The sequence below is a fragment of the Pteropus medius genome, unplaced genomic scaffold (genome assembly GCF_902729225.1).
Source record: "Pteropus medius unplaced genomic scaffold, Ma_sr-lr_union100, whole genome shotgun sequence".
In the NCBI taxonomy this organism is placed as follows: domain Eukaryota; kingdom Metazoa; phylum Chordata; class Mammalia; order Chiroptera; family Pteropodidae; genus Pteropus; species Pteropus medius.
The window spans coordinates 11,416,099-11,431,416 of record NW_024353517.1 but is presented as its reverse complement, the minus strand read 5'-3'; the positions used below and the strand labels follow the sequence as shown (position 1 = coordinate 11,431,416).

At 32.2% G+C, this 15,318-nt stretch overlaps 1 protein-coding gene across 12 annotated transcripts in view; it reads right to left on the bottom strand.

The window, feature by feature from the left end:
• The window catches only part of DLG1 (discs large MAGUK scaffold protein 1), a 229,160-nt gene that overhangs the window by 56,242 nt on the left and 157,600 nt on the right, over positions 1 to 15,318 (bottom strand). For all 12 annotated transcript variants that reach the window (XM_039850648.1, XM_039850651.1, XM_039850653.1 and 9 more), the window contains 2 exons: positions 11,151 to 11,271; positions 7,046 to 7,202 (listed from right to left, as the gene is read on the bottom strand). In XM_039850648.1, coding sequence (XP_039706582.1) covers positions 7,046 to 7,202; positions 11,151 to 11,271 — 278 coding nt within the window. The remainder of the gene's footprint in view (positions 1 to 7,045; positions 7,203 to 11,150; positions 11,272 to 15,318) is intronic.

The window sequence follows — 15,318 nt, the reverse complement described above, 5'->3', positions numbered from 1 at the left end:
ACCTCTCAAATGAAAACCAAGATTCAAAAGCTTAATTTAAACAAATGTAACATATTGTGGTTTTATTAGCGAATATCTCTAGTTGAAGGTTATAACAGACAACACAATATATTAATAGTTCTACTCCGAGCAAAAAGAAAGTCTTCCTAATTGCCAGGAGAACAAATTAGGCAAGAAATATAAAGGAAGATAGAATTTCACTGATTATTGTAGAGAAGATTATAATTTTTAGTGAAATTGAGCATCAAATACTTTTGCTACATAAAAGGTTTGAAGACAGGCTATATAAAGTTTAAAGAGAACACTTCGTTAACGAGACTACAAATTAAAAACTTTCTTAAATATCATTGAATATTTTAATGGAATATACATTATCAAAAATATTTGAGAAGAAATGCTTGCACTGAGGCATTTGTGTAAACTGCCTCAGGGTCTCTTTTTTTACATTGACACTTAAAAAAGGGAGATATAATTTGCATAAAATCCACACATTTAAAGTTTACAACTTAGTGGTTTTTAGTACATTTACAAGGATGTACAACCATTACCATGACCTAATTCCACAACATTTTCATCATTCAAAAAGAAACTCACTACTCATTATCAGTCATTCCTCCCCTTTCTCTCCCTTTGGCCCCTAGAAACCACTAATCTTTCTGATTCTGTGGATTTGTCTATTCTGTATATTTTAAATAAGCGGGATACTATAATATGTGATCATTTGTGTTTGGCTTCTTTCACTTAGCATGTTTTCATGGTTCATCCTTGTTGTAGCATTTATTAGTACATTACTTTTTATGGCTGAATAATATGCCATTGTATGAATATTACGCCTTTTATCTACTTTAAATTTATTTCTAAGTATTTCATTCTTTTTGATACTACTGTAAATAAAATTGTTTTCTTAATTTCCTTTTTAGGTTGTTCAATGCTGGTATCTAGAAATACAACTATTTCTTGTTGTGATTCTCTGTCCTACAAACTTGCTGAAGTTGTTTATCAGCTCTAAAAGTTTTGTTGTTGTTGCTGGATTTGCTAAAATTTTCTATATATAAGATCACAGCATCTGTGAATAGTTTTTTTTTATTTTGATTTATTTTCTTAGTGATTTCTCTGGATTATAATTAACATATTATAACAATCTATTTTGAATTAATACTAACTTAATTTCAATAGTATATAAAAATTCTGCTCCTATATAACTCTGTGCCCTCTATCTCCCTTGTGATACTATTGTCATATAAATCACATCTTTATACAATGTGTGCCCATCAACACAGATTTAAAATTGTTTTATTCAGTTATCTTTTAAGTCAGACAGAAGGAAAAAGAAGTCACAAATAAAAAATACACTTATGCTGTCTTATATTTACCTACGTAGTTACCTTTAAAGATGCTCTTTATGTCTTTATATGGATTTGAGTTGCTCTCTTGTATGCTTTTATTTTAGTCTGAAGGATTCCCTTCAGTACTTCTTATATGGAAGATTTACTAGAGATAAACTTTCTCAACTTCATTTTTACCTTAGAATATCTTTTATCCTTCATTTCTTAAGAACTGTCTGGCTGGATATAGAATTCATGGTAAATAGCCTTTACCTTTCAGAATTTTGAATATGTCATCCCACTGCCTTTTGGCCTCCATGGATTTTGATAAAAAAGCATCTGTTAATCTTACTGAAGATCCCCTATACATGAGTCATTTCTCTCTGCTTTTAAGGCATATGCTTTTGTCTTTTAATAGTTTGATTAGGATGTGTCTATGGTGTGGATCTCTTCATGTTTATTCTACTTGGAATTCACTGAGCTTCTCTGATGTGTAAATTTATAAAAAAATCAAATTTGGAAAGTTTGTGGCCATTATTTATATAAATATTCTTTCTACCCTTTTCTTCTCATTCTGAGACTTCATTATGCATATGTTGGTATATTTGATGGTATCCCATAGGTCTTTGAGGCTTTGTTAATTTTTCTTCATTCTTTTTTCTTTCTGTTCTTCGGCCTGGATGATTCTTTCTTCTGTTTAAATCTGCTGTTGAGCTTGTCTAGATTCTTTCATTTCAGTTATTATACTCCAGAATTTCTATTTAGTTCTTTTACATAATAGAAATCTCTTTACTGATATTCTCTACTTGGTGAGATATTGTTCCTATGTTTTCCTTTCATTCTTCAGATATGGGTTCCTTTAATTCTTTGAACATATTTAAAATATCTGATTTAAAATTTTTATCTAGTAAGCTCATTGTTGGGCTTCCTTAGGGACAGTTTCTACTGATTGTTTTTTTTTTTAGTTTATAGTTAAGAATTTTTACAATTTTGAATGCTGTACTTTTTTTGCCACAATTGAGATAGAAAAGTTACATCACTCCCACACAAATTCCTCTAAACCCCTTCATTCACTGTGTTTTATGCATTACCCTGATGTCTAACGTTAAGCACCTTTTCATGTACTTATAAACCATTCATTTATCTTGTTTTCTGAAATATCTATTTATGTCTTTTGCTCATTTTTAAATTGGGCTATTCATTTTTTTATTTTTGATTTATGGGAGATGTTTATATATTTTGGAGAGTATTCTGTTAAATATATGTGCTGAGAATATTTTTTTTCACCATGTGGCTTGCCTATTTGGTTTCTTAATTACACCATTTTTATGGCTAGTGTTTTAATTATCTTGTCCAAGAAACTGTTGTCTACTCCAGTGTTGCAAAGATAGCCTCCCATGTTTTCTTCTATGAGAATGATGGTTTTGGCTGTTATATTTAGATATACAGTCCATCTAGAATTAATTTTTATGTCTGCAGTAAGACTAAGTTGAAGTTCATGTTTTTCCATATAGATATCCAATTGTTTCCACATCGTTTATTAAAAATATTTTATTTTCACCATGGAAATGACTTGGCCCTTGGTCTATTTAAGAAATCTTTGCCTAATCCAAGTTAATTAAGACTTTCTTAAATGTCTTCTAGAAGTTTAGTCCTATGATCCATTTCAAGTTAATTTTTGTAGACAATGAGTGGTAAGAACCAAAGTTCTGTTTTTCCTTTTATCTACTTATTTTATCAATTACAGAGGAGGAAGTTTAAATCGTCAACTGTGACTGTAGATCTATTTTTATCATTAGTTCTGGTAATTTTTGATTCATATATTTTGAAAGGATTATTAGGTACATGCACTCTAAAGAATTTCAAGTCCTCTTGATAGAATTATGCTTTATCATTATGAAATCTATCAAAACAAAAAAGAGTTTCTTCTCTTTTGTAAATAATCAGTCATCTTCTTTCTGCCCTGGATTTATTCTTGAATTTTAAAGGATCCTGAAAGGGACAGGCTGCAAGAATATGTTGATAGATCTATGTATGTACAGGGAAGAATTAAATGGCAAGAGGAAATGATCTGAAAACTGCATATAAGATGTAATGCATGTTCGAGTAACATATATCTTGAGTTTGAGGAATATTTTTTGATTTTCTTTATATTTTGCACTTTAAAAGATATTATTTGATTTATATTTTAAGAAATGATTTAAAATAGTTATCAATATTGAATAGCATTGTTGACCCAGCATGTAAGTTTGTTTCTATACCTCATATATTAAAATTTCAAAGTGTTATCTAAACATTTAAAGTAAAAACAAAATAGCATAGCATAATATAGTGATTAAGATGAATCCTGGCTATCCCATTTATTAGATATTATTAGTTATTATGAGCAAAATAACCTCTAAACTTCAATTTCCTCATTGGAAAATGATAAGAATGATGTTTCTGTATTTACAACAAGCGATGGAAAGTATTTTTGGAAGAATGCCACTCTCCAATTCACGCAGCACTGGATTTCCACATATAAACTAAATAAAGTACTATTGAAAAAAAGCTCACAATACACAATTTAGAACATCAGAAAAGTATTTACTATAAGTCACCATAAAATAACACATAGTAGATATCTATAAACTGCAGAAAATAGAACTAGTATTTATCGAATATGAAATAAATAGGTTTAAAGGAAAAACCTCCAAGAATGGAAGAAACTAAACCCCACAAAACCCACCAATGCAGGATAGAAAAAGAATCCAAAAGAATTTATAGAAAGAAGATGGTACTTTAAAAATAAAAAGTTAGTTATGATTTAAAGATCAGATTAGACAAAGCTGAAAAGAATTTATGAACTGAAAAACAGATCTGAAACGAAGTTCAAGGAGACAGTTTGTAAGTATAAAACTGGAGTTAAAAGACATGGAGAACAAAATGATAATGTCCTCTCATAGGAGGAGTTCAAGGACAGAATATACACAATGTGGGAAAGGTAAAATCTGAAAAGACAATGGCTAAGAAGATTCCAGAATTGGTGAAAGACAGGAATCCTCTGATTCAGAAAGCATAATGAATCCACCCCTAAAAGAAATAAAATGCTATACAGAGACTTTAGTGAAACTGCAGTACACTAAAGACTGAGACACGAAAGTAATCAGTGAAAAAAATTACCTACAAACAAGACAGAGTATAGATCTTTTTGTTAAATAGCAACAAAAGAAGCCAGGTAGTATAAGCAGTATCTTTGAAGTATTGGAAACAACAGCTATCATTCTAAAATTCTATATTGAATTGTATTTACAAGTGAGGGTAAAATCAAGATATTTTCATAAATACTGTAAATGTATTATCAAAAAGAAATCATTGCTAAAGAATAATTTATGGGCTCCCACTAAGGTGTATTTGGATATTTGAAAGATATTATATATATTTTATTGTAAATTAAGTTCATTGCGGTAACATTGGTTAATACAATTATATAATTTTCAGGTGTACATTATAATTTGACATCTGTAAATTCTATTGTGTGTTTACCACTCAAAGTCCAGTTTCCTTCAGCTGCTATGTATTTGATCTCCTTTACCCACTTCACCCTCCCCCTGCTCCTCTATATTTGACCCCCCTTTACCTTGTCTACCTCCCCTCTCATCCCCCACCCCCTACCCTCTGGTAACCATTAGTCTATAGTCCATGTCCATGAGTCTCTGTTTGTTTGTCTTGTTTGTTTGTTGCTTTTAGGTTCATACCCCACATATAAGTGATATCATGTGGTTTTCAACTTTTTCTGTCTGGCTTATTTCGCTTAGCATGATTATCTCGAGGTCCATCCATGTTGCCACGAATGGCAGTATTTCATCTCTTCTCATGGCTGAGTAATATTCCATTGCATATATGTACAACAGCTTCTTTAGCCAATCACCTGTCGTAGGACACTTCGGTTGCTTCCGTGTCCTGGCCACTGTGAATAATGCTGCTATGAACACTGGGGTGTGAATATCTTTTCAGATATGGGTTTTCAAGTCTTTGGGGTTAATACCCAGTAGAGAGAGGGATTGTTGGATCATGTGGTGGATCAACTCTTAGTTTTCTGAGGAACCTCCATACTGTTTTCCATAGTTGCTGTACCAATATGCAGTCCCACCAGCAGTGTATGAGGGTTTCTATTTCTCCACATCCTCTCCAGCATTTGTTATTACTTATCCTGTTGATTATAGCTATTCTACCAGGTGTGAGATGGTATCTCATTGTGGTTTTGATTTGCATTTCCCTAAGAGCTAGCAATGTTGAGCATCTTTTCAAATATTTGTTGGCCATTTGTATGTCCTCTAGGGAGAAGTGTCTATTCAGATCCTCTGCCCATTTTTGGATTGGATCGTTTGTTTTTTTGTTGTTATTGAGTTGTATGAGTTCTTTGCATATTTTGGTTATTAGGCCCTTATCGGAGGCATTGCTTGCAAATATATTTTCCCATTCAGATGGTTGTCTCTTTACCTTGTTGAGGTTTCTATTATTATTTTAAATGGGATGCCCAAATATGCCTGAGGCTTTTCTAGGTAAAGGAGATGATATCCACCGATCTTCTTCTGTAACCTGATGTGTCTCCTCTGAGCACCAAGAAAATGTGCAAATATGGAAAATTCTCCCTTTGATCTATCTTTGTTTATAGCCTCAACCCTTCCAGTATCACTAAAACTTTAATAAAAAAAGACATCACTTTTCATGCAGTTGTTCAAAATTTTTCATTGAACACCTACTATTTTCTAGGCACTCCACCTGGAATGATATGTTCATTGCAGAAAAATTGGAAAATATAGAGAAAAATTGGAAAATATAGTGGCTATATAGAAAATACAGAGATGTCCACCAACATTAGAATGGGTAAAGGAATTGTAGTATAGATATAAAATTTACTACTACATAGCACTGGAAATGCACCCTTTATAGCCACGAGCATAACAAGGATGCATTTAAAACACATGTTGATTTAAAGAAGACAGACGCACCCCCAAAATAATATAATTCCATTTATATAAATTTCAAAAATAGGACAAATTATTCTTTAGGGATGCCTACTTAAGTTGTAAAATAATGAAAAGTAAAAATAGAAATGATTGGTAAAAGCTGCCTGTCAAAGAGCAGGAATGGTTTTGTTGAGAAGAGCACTTAATAGACTTCTAAGAGAGGACAATGAATGTGGTTCCATACGTGTTCACTTTATAATTATTCATTAAACTTGATATTTACGTGTTAAAAAAAAGTTCAATTCACCAGGAAGAAATGATGATTCTAAACTTAGATACATCTAATAACATGATTTCAAACATATAATGATAAAAAAACTGCTGCAAGGACAAACTGCTAAACCCACCATCATATTGTCACAGCTTAAAAAACTTTTAAAATAGCTTAAATAGACAACAGATTAAAATATAAAGATCTGAACTAAACAAGTAACAAGACTGAGTTAATAGACACCTAGAGAACTTTGCAGTCAACAAATAGAGAATACATACTTTCTTCAAGCACCTTAATAAAAATCTATCCTTTATAAATAAGTCAAATATCAAGAGATCTATCATACAGAACATGTACTCTGACAACACTATAATTCTACAATTAAGCTGTAAAATGATAACTAAAACATTTCCCATAACTTCAGGATGTAAAAAAATAATAATAAAATAAAAATAAAAAATAATAAAAACAATATTTTGATTAACATATCCTACCGATATAATACGATCTCCTTTTCTGAGCTCTCCACTAAGATCAGCAGGTCCTCCGGCCAAAATAAAGGAAATAAATATTCCTTCTCCATCTTCACCTCCTACAATGTTGAAACCAAGGCCTGTTGAGCCACGATGAAGAACAACTTTTCTAGGTTCCCTAAAAATTAAAAATAAATATTGAATACCTTAGAAATTTTACCTAAAACTTGACATTCTATCAATGAGAATTCCCTTTTGATAACTCTTATGTTATCTATCAAACTATAAAGACACCTAGGTGAAATATAAAAGGTGTTCAAAACTGTGAAGCAAAGAAATTCTTTCTAAGCCTAGAAATTAGGCTTAGAAATTAAAAGGAAAAATCTTAACTTTATATAAAAGTTAAAAACCCATGTTAAAAAGCAAACAAACATGAAACTAAAACAAAAGGAAGAAAACGTGGAAATTAGAAAAATAATGAGTTAAAGAGCCTACTCAGAAAATATATACATATACTTATGAAAAGTCAATGTTACACATTTTATTGCCTATGAAGCAGTCACTGCCCCTACTTCTTAGATAGTGTAAAAGGTAGATGGATTTCTTTGTGTTAGAGAAGGTAGGTCCTTTTTCCAGACCCAAAGGGATGAATCATGACTAACCTAAGCCAATCATTGCAATCCCTTTTCCCTTTGCTAAGGTGAAGCTATGACCCTATTCTGGCCTCTGAGAAATGAAAGGAAATGTTATTGTCACTTCTCAAGAAAGACCCTAACAAAGACAAAGTACATTTGTTCCTCTTCCTATCCAAACTAACTCCCACAAAAAATAATGAACAATAAAATTCCATTACTGGTTTGAACATATTACAATCATGAAGGTAAGACCAAGCAGAGACACCATGGACCTAGGGTTGCTACACAAACACTGGAATTGCCTATTTCCAGACTTTTTATATGAAATAATGAAATATCTGTATTTCAAAAGTCATATCCATCTATGTACTTACCTACCTCTGCTTTTCTTCCATTCTAAGATGCATCTTTTCTGCCTCCCTCTCAATTTAAAATCTCTGAAATCAGAATACATCTTACCACTAATGTTTCACATTTGCTACCAGTTATACATAGCTGTGTGAAAACTATTCATATTCTCTGGTAAGACCATAAAATTTCCATCAGCAGATTATATCGGGTAATGAAACAGAGAACATCACTTGAGATTAGAATGTATAATATTTGATGAATATTTTAAAAATTTTATCTGATTTTTCTAAAATATCAGAGAAAGCTATTGGTAACAAAAGGTTTGATAAAAGTAAATAACTTTTACAAATGAATTTTAGGGATCCTTCCATATAATGTGGAATTAATCTTAAATATCTGTTTACTCAAAACTTAAAATGGTATTTTCTAGTCATACATAGGTATCAGTTTTGCCAGTTAGTTACAGGGTTAATAAAACTACATTTTCTTGTCAAAAATAGCAAAACTAAATCATATATTGTTTAGGAAATACTGTATATACAAATATACACAAAACAAAAAAGAAAATAATAAATCCAAAATTCAGGAAAGCAGTTAACTTGGTGGGGCAATGTAAGAGAAGTAGCGTAGGATGAGAGGTACAGGATAGTTTTCACTATATTGGTGGTGTTTCATTTCTTTGTTAGATGGTGGACTCATCGTTTAGGGTTCCTATTATGCTTTAAACATATGTATGAATCATAATTTTACATTAGCAAATAATATCCAGGTGAAATCTAACAATATTTCTAGAGTGAAATAAATTCTGATTTTTTCAAATAACATATGCCCATGAAAAGATGCTCAACATCCTTAGTCATTAGGGAAATGTATTAAAATCACAAAGATTTGACCCACCTACTACAATGGCTATAAAACAAAACAAAACAAAACAAAACAAAAGTGATGGTGAGGATGTGGAAAAACTGGAACCCTCATATATTGATAGTGGTAATGTAAAATGGTGTGGCCACTACAGAAAACAGGGGATTCCTTATAAACTTAAACACAGCTACCATGTGACGCAGCAATTCTACTAATAGCTATATATCTAATGGCATTTAAAGTAGGGACTCAAGCAGATACTTGTATGCCAATATTTATCACAGCATTATTCACAAGATCCAAAAGGTGAAAATAACCCAGGTGTCCATCAACAGATGAATAGATAAACAAAATGGGGTATATACACATGATGGACAATTATTTAGCCATAAAAAGGAATGAAGTTCTGATACATGCTACAATACAGATGAACCTTGAAAAATATGCTAAGTGAAAGAAGCCAGACACAAAAAGATAAGCATTTTAAGATTCCACTTATACGAACAATCTAAGCAAATGCATAGAGACAGAAAGCAGACTACAGGTTACCAGGAACTGGGAGGACAGGAAAATGGTGCGTTATTGCTCACAGTTTGTCTGAGGTAATAACAAGTTTTGGAAATAGTGGTGATGGATGTGTGCATAATATTATGAATGTAATTAATGCCACTGAACAGTAAGTTTAAAAATGGTTAACATAGCCAATTCCACATTATATATATTTTATCATAATTAAAAAAATTAGGAATGTACTATATAAAATATCACTGAGTTGTATACTTTAAATGGGTGCACTATATGGTATATGGATCATATCTCAATAAAGCTGTTAGAAAAATGAACTTTAGAATCATCAACTGTTTGTTGGGATTTTTCTTTCTTTTCTTTTTTTAATTGGTAATGTGAGATAAACTCTGAAAGACTGCTTAGAATCAAACTGTGGAGAGTAATTCTAATGGGAAGGTAAAGGTTTTTATACTTCAATACCTGGGCAAGATAGTGTAATTATCAAAAAGGAATGATAAAACAAACATTGGTTTAGGAAGCCATACCTAGTAACCAACCACCTGATTTTCACAGAAAACTACAGAAAACAGGTAGACCTGTTGTGTAATACTACAAAGTCTAATACTATAAAGGCAAGAGATATATAATGAAAAAAAAAATGGTGAACAGCAATCAATATGCTAATAAATCTTTTAGTTAGAAAAAATTTAGTTAGAAATTGAAGACTAGATAAGCCACTATTTTTTTCTCTTTACTTCTATAAATAGGCATTATTAGAAAACAACAACAAAACAGCTATAAAAGATCATTACAGGAGCACAACCTAAAGACTAACAGCCTTGAAAATTCGTACCGCAATTGTAAACACTATTCTTTCTGCTAATTTTCATTCCAAACATAATTACTGTACACCTATTAGATTAAATTCTCAACATAGCTAACTCTTGAAGAACAAAGGCAAACACAGCTAACTCTTGAAGGACAAAGGCAAACATTCTTACATGACCTTAAAGAAATCACTGTTTGAAGTAAGGACAAGTAAAGAATAATTACAATTATGAAAGTTCAAAAATAATAATTCTAATAATGTAATTAATAAAAACATAAAAAAGACATTAATTAGCATGTTTCATGTTAAATGCCATAATTAATATGAAATACTTATACAAATTATAAAGCAAACTATATAAACATAATATCTTATCACTATGTTGAATAATGTGAAAAATATCTAAAATACTTTTTCACTCATTTATTCACACCTAGTTAAGAGTTCTTTGGGAATGAAAAGATAGATAATCTATAAACTTTAGGCAGTTAGTAATGTTAACTAAAAGTTGTAGGTGTCAGGATATCAAGGATATATAACAAAGAGAAAATACCACTTGTTGAATTCTGAATGTGAATATATTTCTGAAAATAAATACCATAATATTATATGGTATATATTAAATAAAAATATATGAAAAGTTAGTTTTAAATATGTGTAAGTATATTCTTAACTTTTACCTAAACTAATCTGTAAGGATAATTAACCAATCATTAAAAAATAGCAATATTAAAAAAAGAACAGTGATTTATTTGGAGTATACAAGATTTTTACACTTTAGGCTCTTCTATGAATGTGCTAATGAAAAAAATTAAGGTTTACATTCATCATCTATCAACAAAATTTTTTAGTCCTGAAATTGTGGCTCTCTTACTTGGCTGATTATAATTCCATCTAATAGTTGGCTTTATGTAAGAAGGATAAATGTTCAGCTCCTTACCGTGTAATTTCATCATCTCCAATCATTACTTTTGAAACAGGTGAGTATCTGGCTGGCGATGCTGGTGTCTGGCCCAAGTAAGAAGATGGACTAACATGGTTATCAACAGGCTGAGAAGCAGCTTCAAAGTAAACAAAGTAAAAACACTTGAAAAATGAAACAAGTCATTCAGTACCACATTTGTGAATTATCAATTTACAGATTAATGTATAATTCATATTCACTTATTTTTATAATAGAGTTATATAGAGAATATTTATCAGGTAAAAAAATTAGACAAGTTCAAGTTCATAGGTAAAAATGAGTTTAGATATTCAAATCAGTAGAACAAACTTATAAAACCAAATGTTTAACAGTACGTTTTCAATTCAGCTTATAAGAAGCCTGGAGTCTTCACTCTGTCCTAACAACAACTAAAAAGCTAAACAAACTGAAAAATCAACAACTCTTCTTTGATTCTTAAGATAAGGGAGGTGACAGTGCAAACCTCTGTCCCCCAAATTGAAGAGACTGACAGGTAAATACAGTGAATCACAACTTAAACAGAGCAGAAACCTCTGTGGGAACTATTGCTGAGGTAGAGAAACCTGAATCATAATTGACAAATTTCTGATGGCTCATTGTGGATAACTCTGAGAGTCAAAAACTCCAGAGGTGCCCTGTAAGTTTTTTAAGTTTTACTACTTGGATCTCTATTGAGTCTCACAGTGAATACTGGGGGGGAAAATCACCTTGTGCTTCTGGCAGGAGAAAAGGAAAAGGAACCATTTTGGAATACACAAGTACCTTTTATTCTTCTCAACAGAGTTTACCCACAGGAGAAACTATTAACCAGAGCCTGACCTGCTGGGGATTTAGTGGAGTCTACCTGACCTGAGAAAACGGAACTAGAAAAATACAACCTTCCTAGGCTGAATCAAGAAGCAGCAGAAAATCTAAATAGACCGATCAGCAACATGGAAATTGAAACAATCATCAAAAACCTACCAAAAAGTAAAAGTCTAGGAACAGATGGCTTCACCAGTGAATTCTACCAAACATTCAAAGAAGATTTAATACCTATTCTCCTCAAACTCTTCCAAACAACTGAAGAGGAGGCAATACTTCCCAACTCATTTTATGAGGCCAATATTTTTTACCTTGATACCAAAACCTGGTAAAGATAACACAAAAAAAGAAAACTACAGACCAATCTCTCTCATGAACACATGCAAAAATCCTAAATAAGATACTAGCAAACCAAATACAGCAACATATTAAAGAGATTATACACCACGATCAAGTGGGCATCATTCCAAATGCACAGGGATGGTTCAACATATGCAAATCGATTAACGAGATACACTACATATACAAATTAAAAAATAAGAATCATATGATCATATCAATAGATGCAGAAAAAGCCTTCGACAAGATACAGCACCCATTTATGATAAAAACACTTAACAAAATTGGAATAGAAGGAAAGTACATAATAAAGGCCATATATGACAAGCACTCAGCCAACATTATACTTAGTGGTGAAAAACTAAAAACCTTCCCTCTAAGATCAGGAACAAGGCAAGGCTGTCTACTAGCGCCACTTATTCAATACAACATTGGAGGTCCTAGTGAGTACGCTCAGGCAAGAGAAAGATATAAAAGGCATCCAAATAGGAAACCAAGAAGTCAAACTGTCACTATTTGCAGATGACATGATTCTCTATATAGAAAACCCTAAAGACTCTACAAGAACACTACTAGACATAAGCAAATACAGTAAAGTTTCTGGATATAAAATCAACGTTCAAAAATCCATAGCGTTTCTATACTCTAATAATGAAGTGTCGGAAAAAGAAGTGGAATAAATAATTCCTTTTGCAATTGCAACAAAAAGAATAAAATACCTAGGAATAAATTTTAATGAAACATGTGAAGGACCTATGTAATGAAAACTACAAGACCCTATTAAAGGAAATCGAAGAAGATAGCAAGAAATGGAAAGATACTCCATGTCCTTGGACTGGAAGAATCAACATAGTTAAAATGACCATATTATTTAAAGCATTATACAGATTTAATGCAATCCCCATCACAATCCCATCGGCATTTTTTTTAAGAAAGAGAACAAAAAATCATCAGATTTGTATGGAAGCACAAAAGACTGTGAATTGCCAACACCATCTTGAGAAGAAAGAATGAGGCTTGAGGCATCACTCTGCCCGACTTCAAATTCTACTACGAAGTGACAGTAATCAAAACGGCATGGTACTGGCAGCAAAACAGACACATGGACCAGTGGAACAGAATCGAGAGATCAGAAGTAAACCCATATTTATATGGGCAAATAATTTTTGACAAAAAATGCCAAAACATACAGTGGAGAAAGGAAAGCCTCTTTAGTAAATGGTGCTGGGAAAACTGAAAAGCCACCTGCAAAAAAATGAAACTAGACTGTTGTCAATCACCACACACCAAAATTAACTCAAAATGGATTAAGAATCTGAATATAAGACCTGAAACAATAAAATGCATAGAAGAAAACATAGGAACTGAACTCAAGGACCTTGGACTTAAAGAGGATTTTATGAATTTGACCCCAAAGGCAAGGGAAGTAAAAGCAAAAATAAATGAATGGGACTATATCAAACTAAAAAGCTCTGCTCAGCAAAAGAAACCGTCAACAAGGTAAAGAGACAACCATCTGAATGGGAAAATATATTTGCAAGCAATGCCTCCGATAAGGGCCTAATAACCAAAATATGCAAAGAACTCATACAACTCAATAACAACAAAAAAACAAACGATCCAATCCAAAAATGGGCAGAGGATCTGAATAGACACTTCTCCCTAGAGGACATACAAATGGCCAACAAATATTTGAAAAGATGCTCAACATTGCTAGCTCTTAGGGAAATGCAAATCAAAACCACAATGAGATACCATCTCACACCTGGTAGAATAGCTATAATCAACAGGATAAGTAATAACAAATGCTGGAGAGGATGTGGAGAAATAGAAACCCTCATACACTGCTGGTGGGACTGCATATTGGTACAGCAACTATGGAAAACAGTATGGAGGTTCCTCAGAAAACTAAGAGTTGATCCACCACATGATCCAACAATCCCTCTCTCTACTGGGTATTAACCCCAAAGACTTGAAAACCCATATCTGAAAAGATATTCACACCCCAGTGTTCATAGCAGCATTATTCACAGTGGCCAGGACACGGAAGCAACCGAAGTGTCCTACGACAGGTGATTGGCTAAAGAAGCTGTTGTACATATATGCAATGGAATATTACTCAGCCATGAGAAGAGATGAAATACTGCCATTCGTGGCAACATGGATGGACCTCGAGATAATCATGCTAAGCGAAATAAGCCAGACAGAAAAAGTTGAAAACCACATGATATCACTTATATGTGGGGTATGAACCTAAAAGCAACAAACAAACAAGACAAACAAACAGAGACTCATGGACATGGACTATAGACTAATGGTTACCAGAGGGTAGGGGGTGGGGGATGAGAGGGGAGGTAGACAAGGTAAAGGGGGGTCAAATATAGAGGAGCAGGGGGAGGGTGAAGTGGGTAAAGGAGATCAAATACATAGCAGCTGAAGGAAACTGGACTTTGAGTGGTAAACACACAATAGAATTTACAGATGTCAAATTATAATGTACACCTGAAAATTATATAATTGTATTAACCAATGTTACCGCAATGAACTTAATTTACAATAAAATATATATAATATCTTTCAAATATCCAAATACACCTTAGTGGGAGCCCATAAATTATTCTTTGAGTGGTAAACACACAATAGAATTTACAGATGTCAAATTATAATGTACACCTGAAAATTTCGTTAACCAATGTCACCATAATAAAAAATATATATTTAAACTTCTTAAAAAAAAGAGAGAAAAAATACACTCTGTACTTTGTGAAATTATCTTTCAAAAGTAAAGAAGAAATACTTTTTTATACAAATATTGAGGGAATCTGTGCTAGTATACCTCCCTTTTGAAGTATTTGAAGACATTCTTTAGAGAGAAGTAAAGTTAATAGGTCAGAAACTCAGTTTTACATAAAGATCATCGAAGAAGGAATAAGTGAAGATTAAAAAAAACTACTTATTTTTCTTATTCTTGATCTGACAGATAAACTTTGTTTAAAATAAT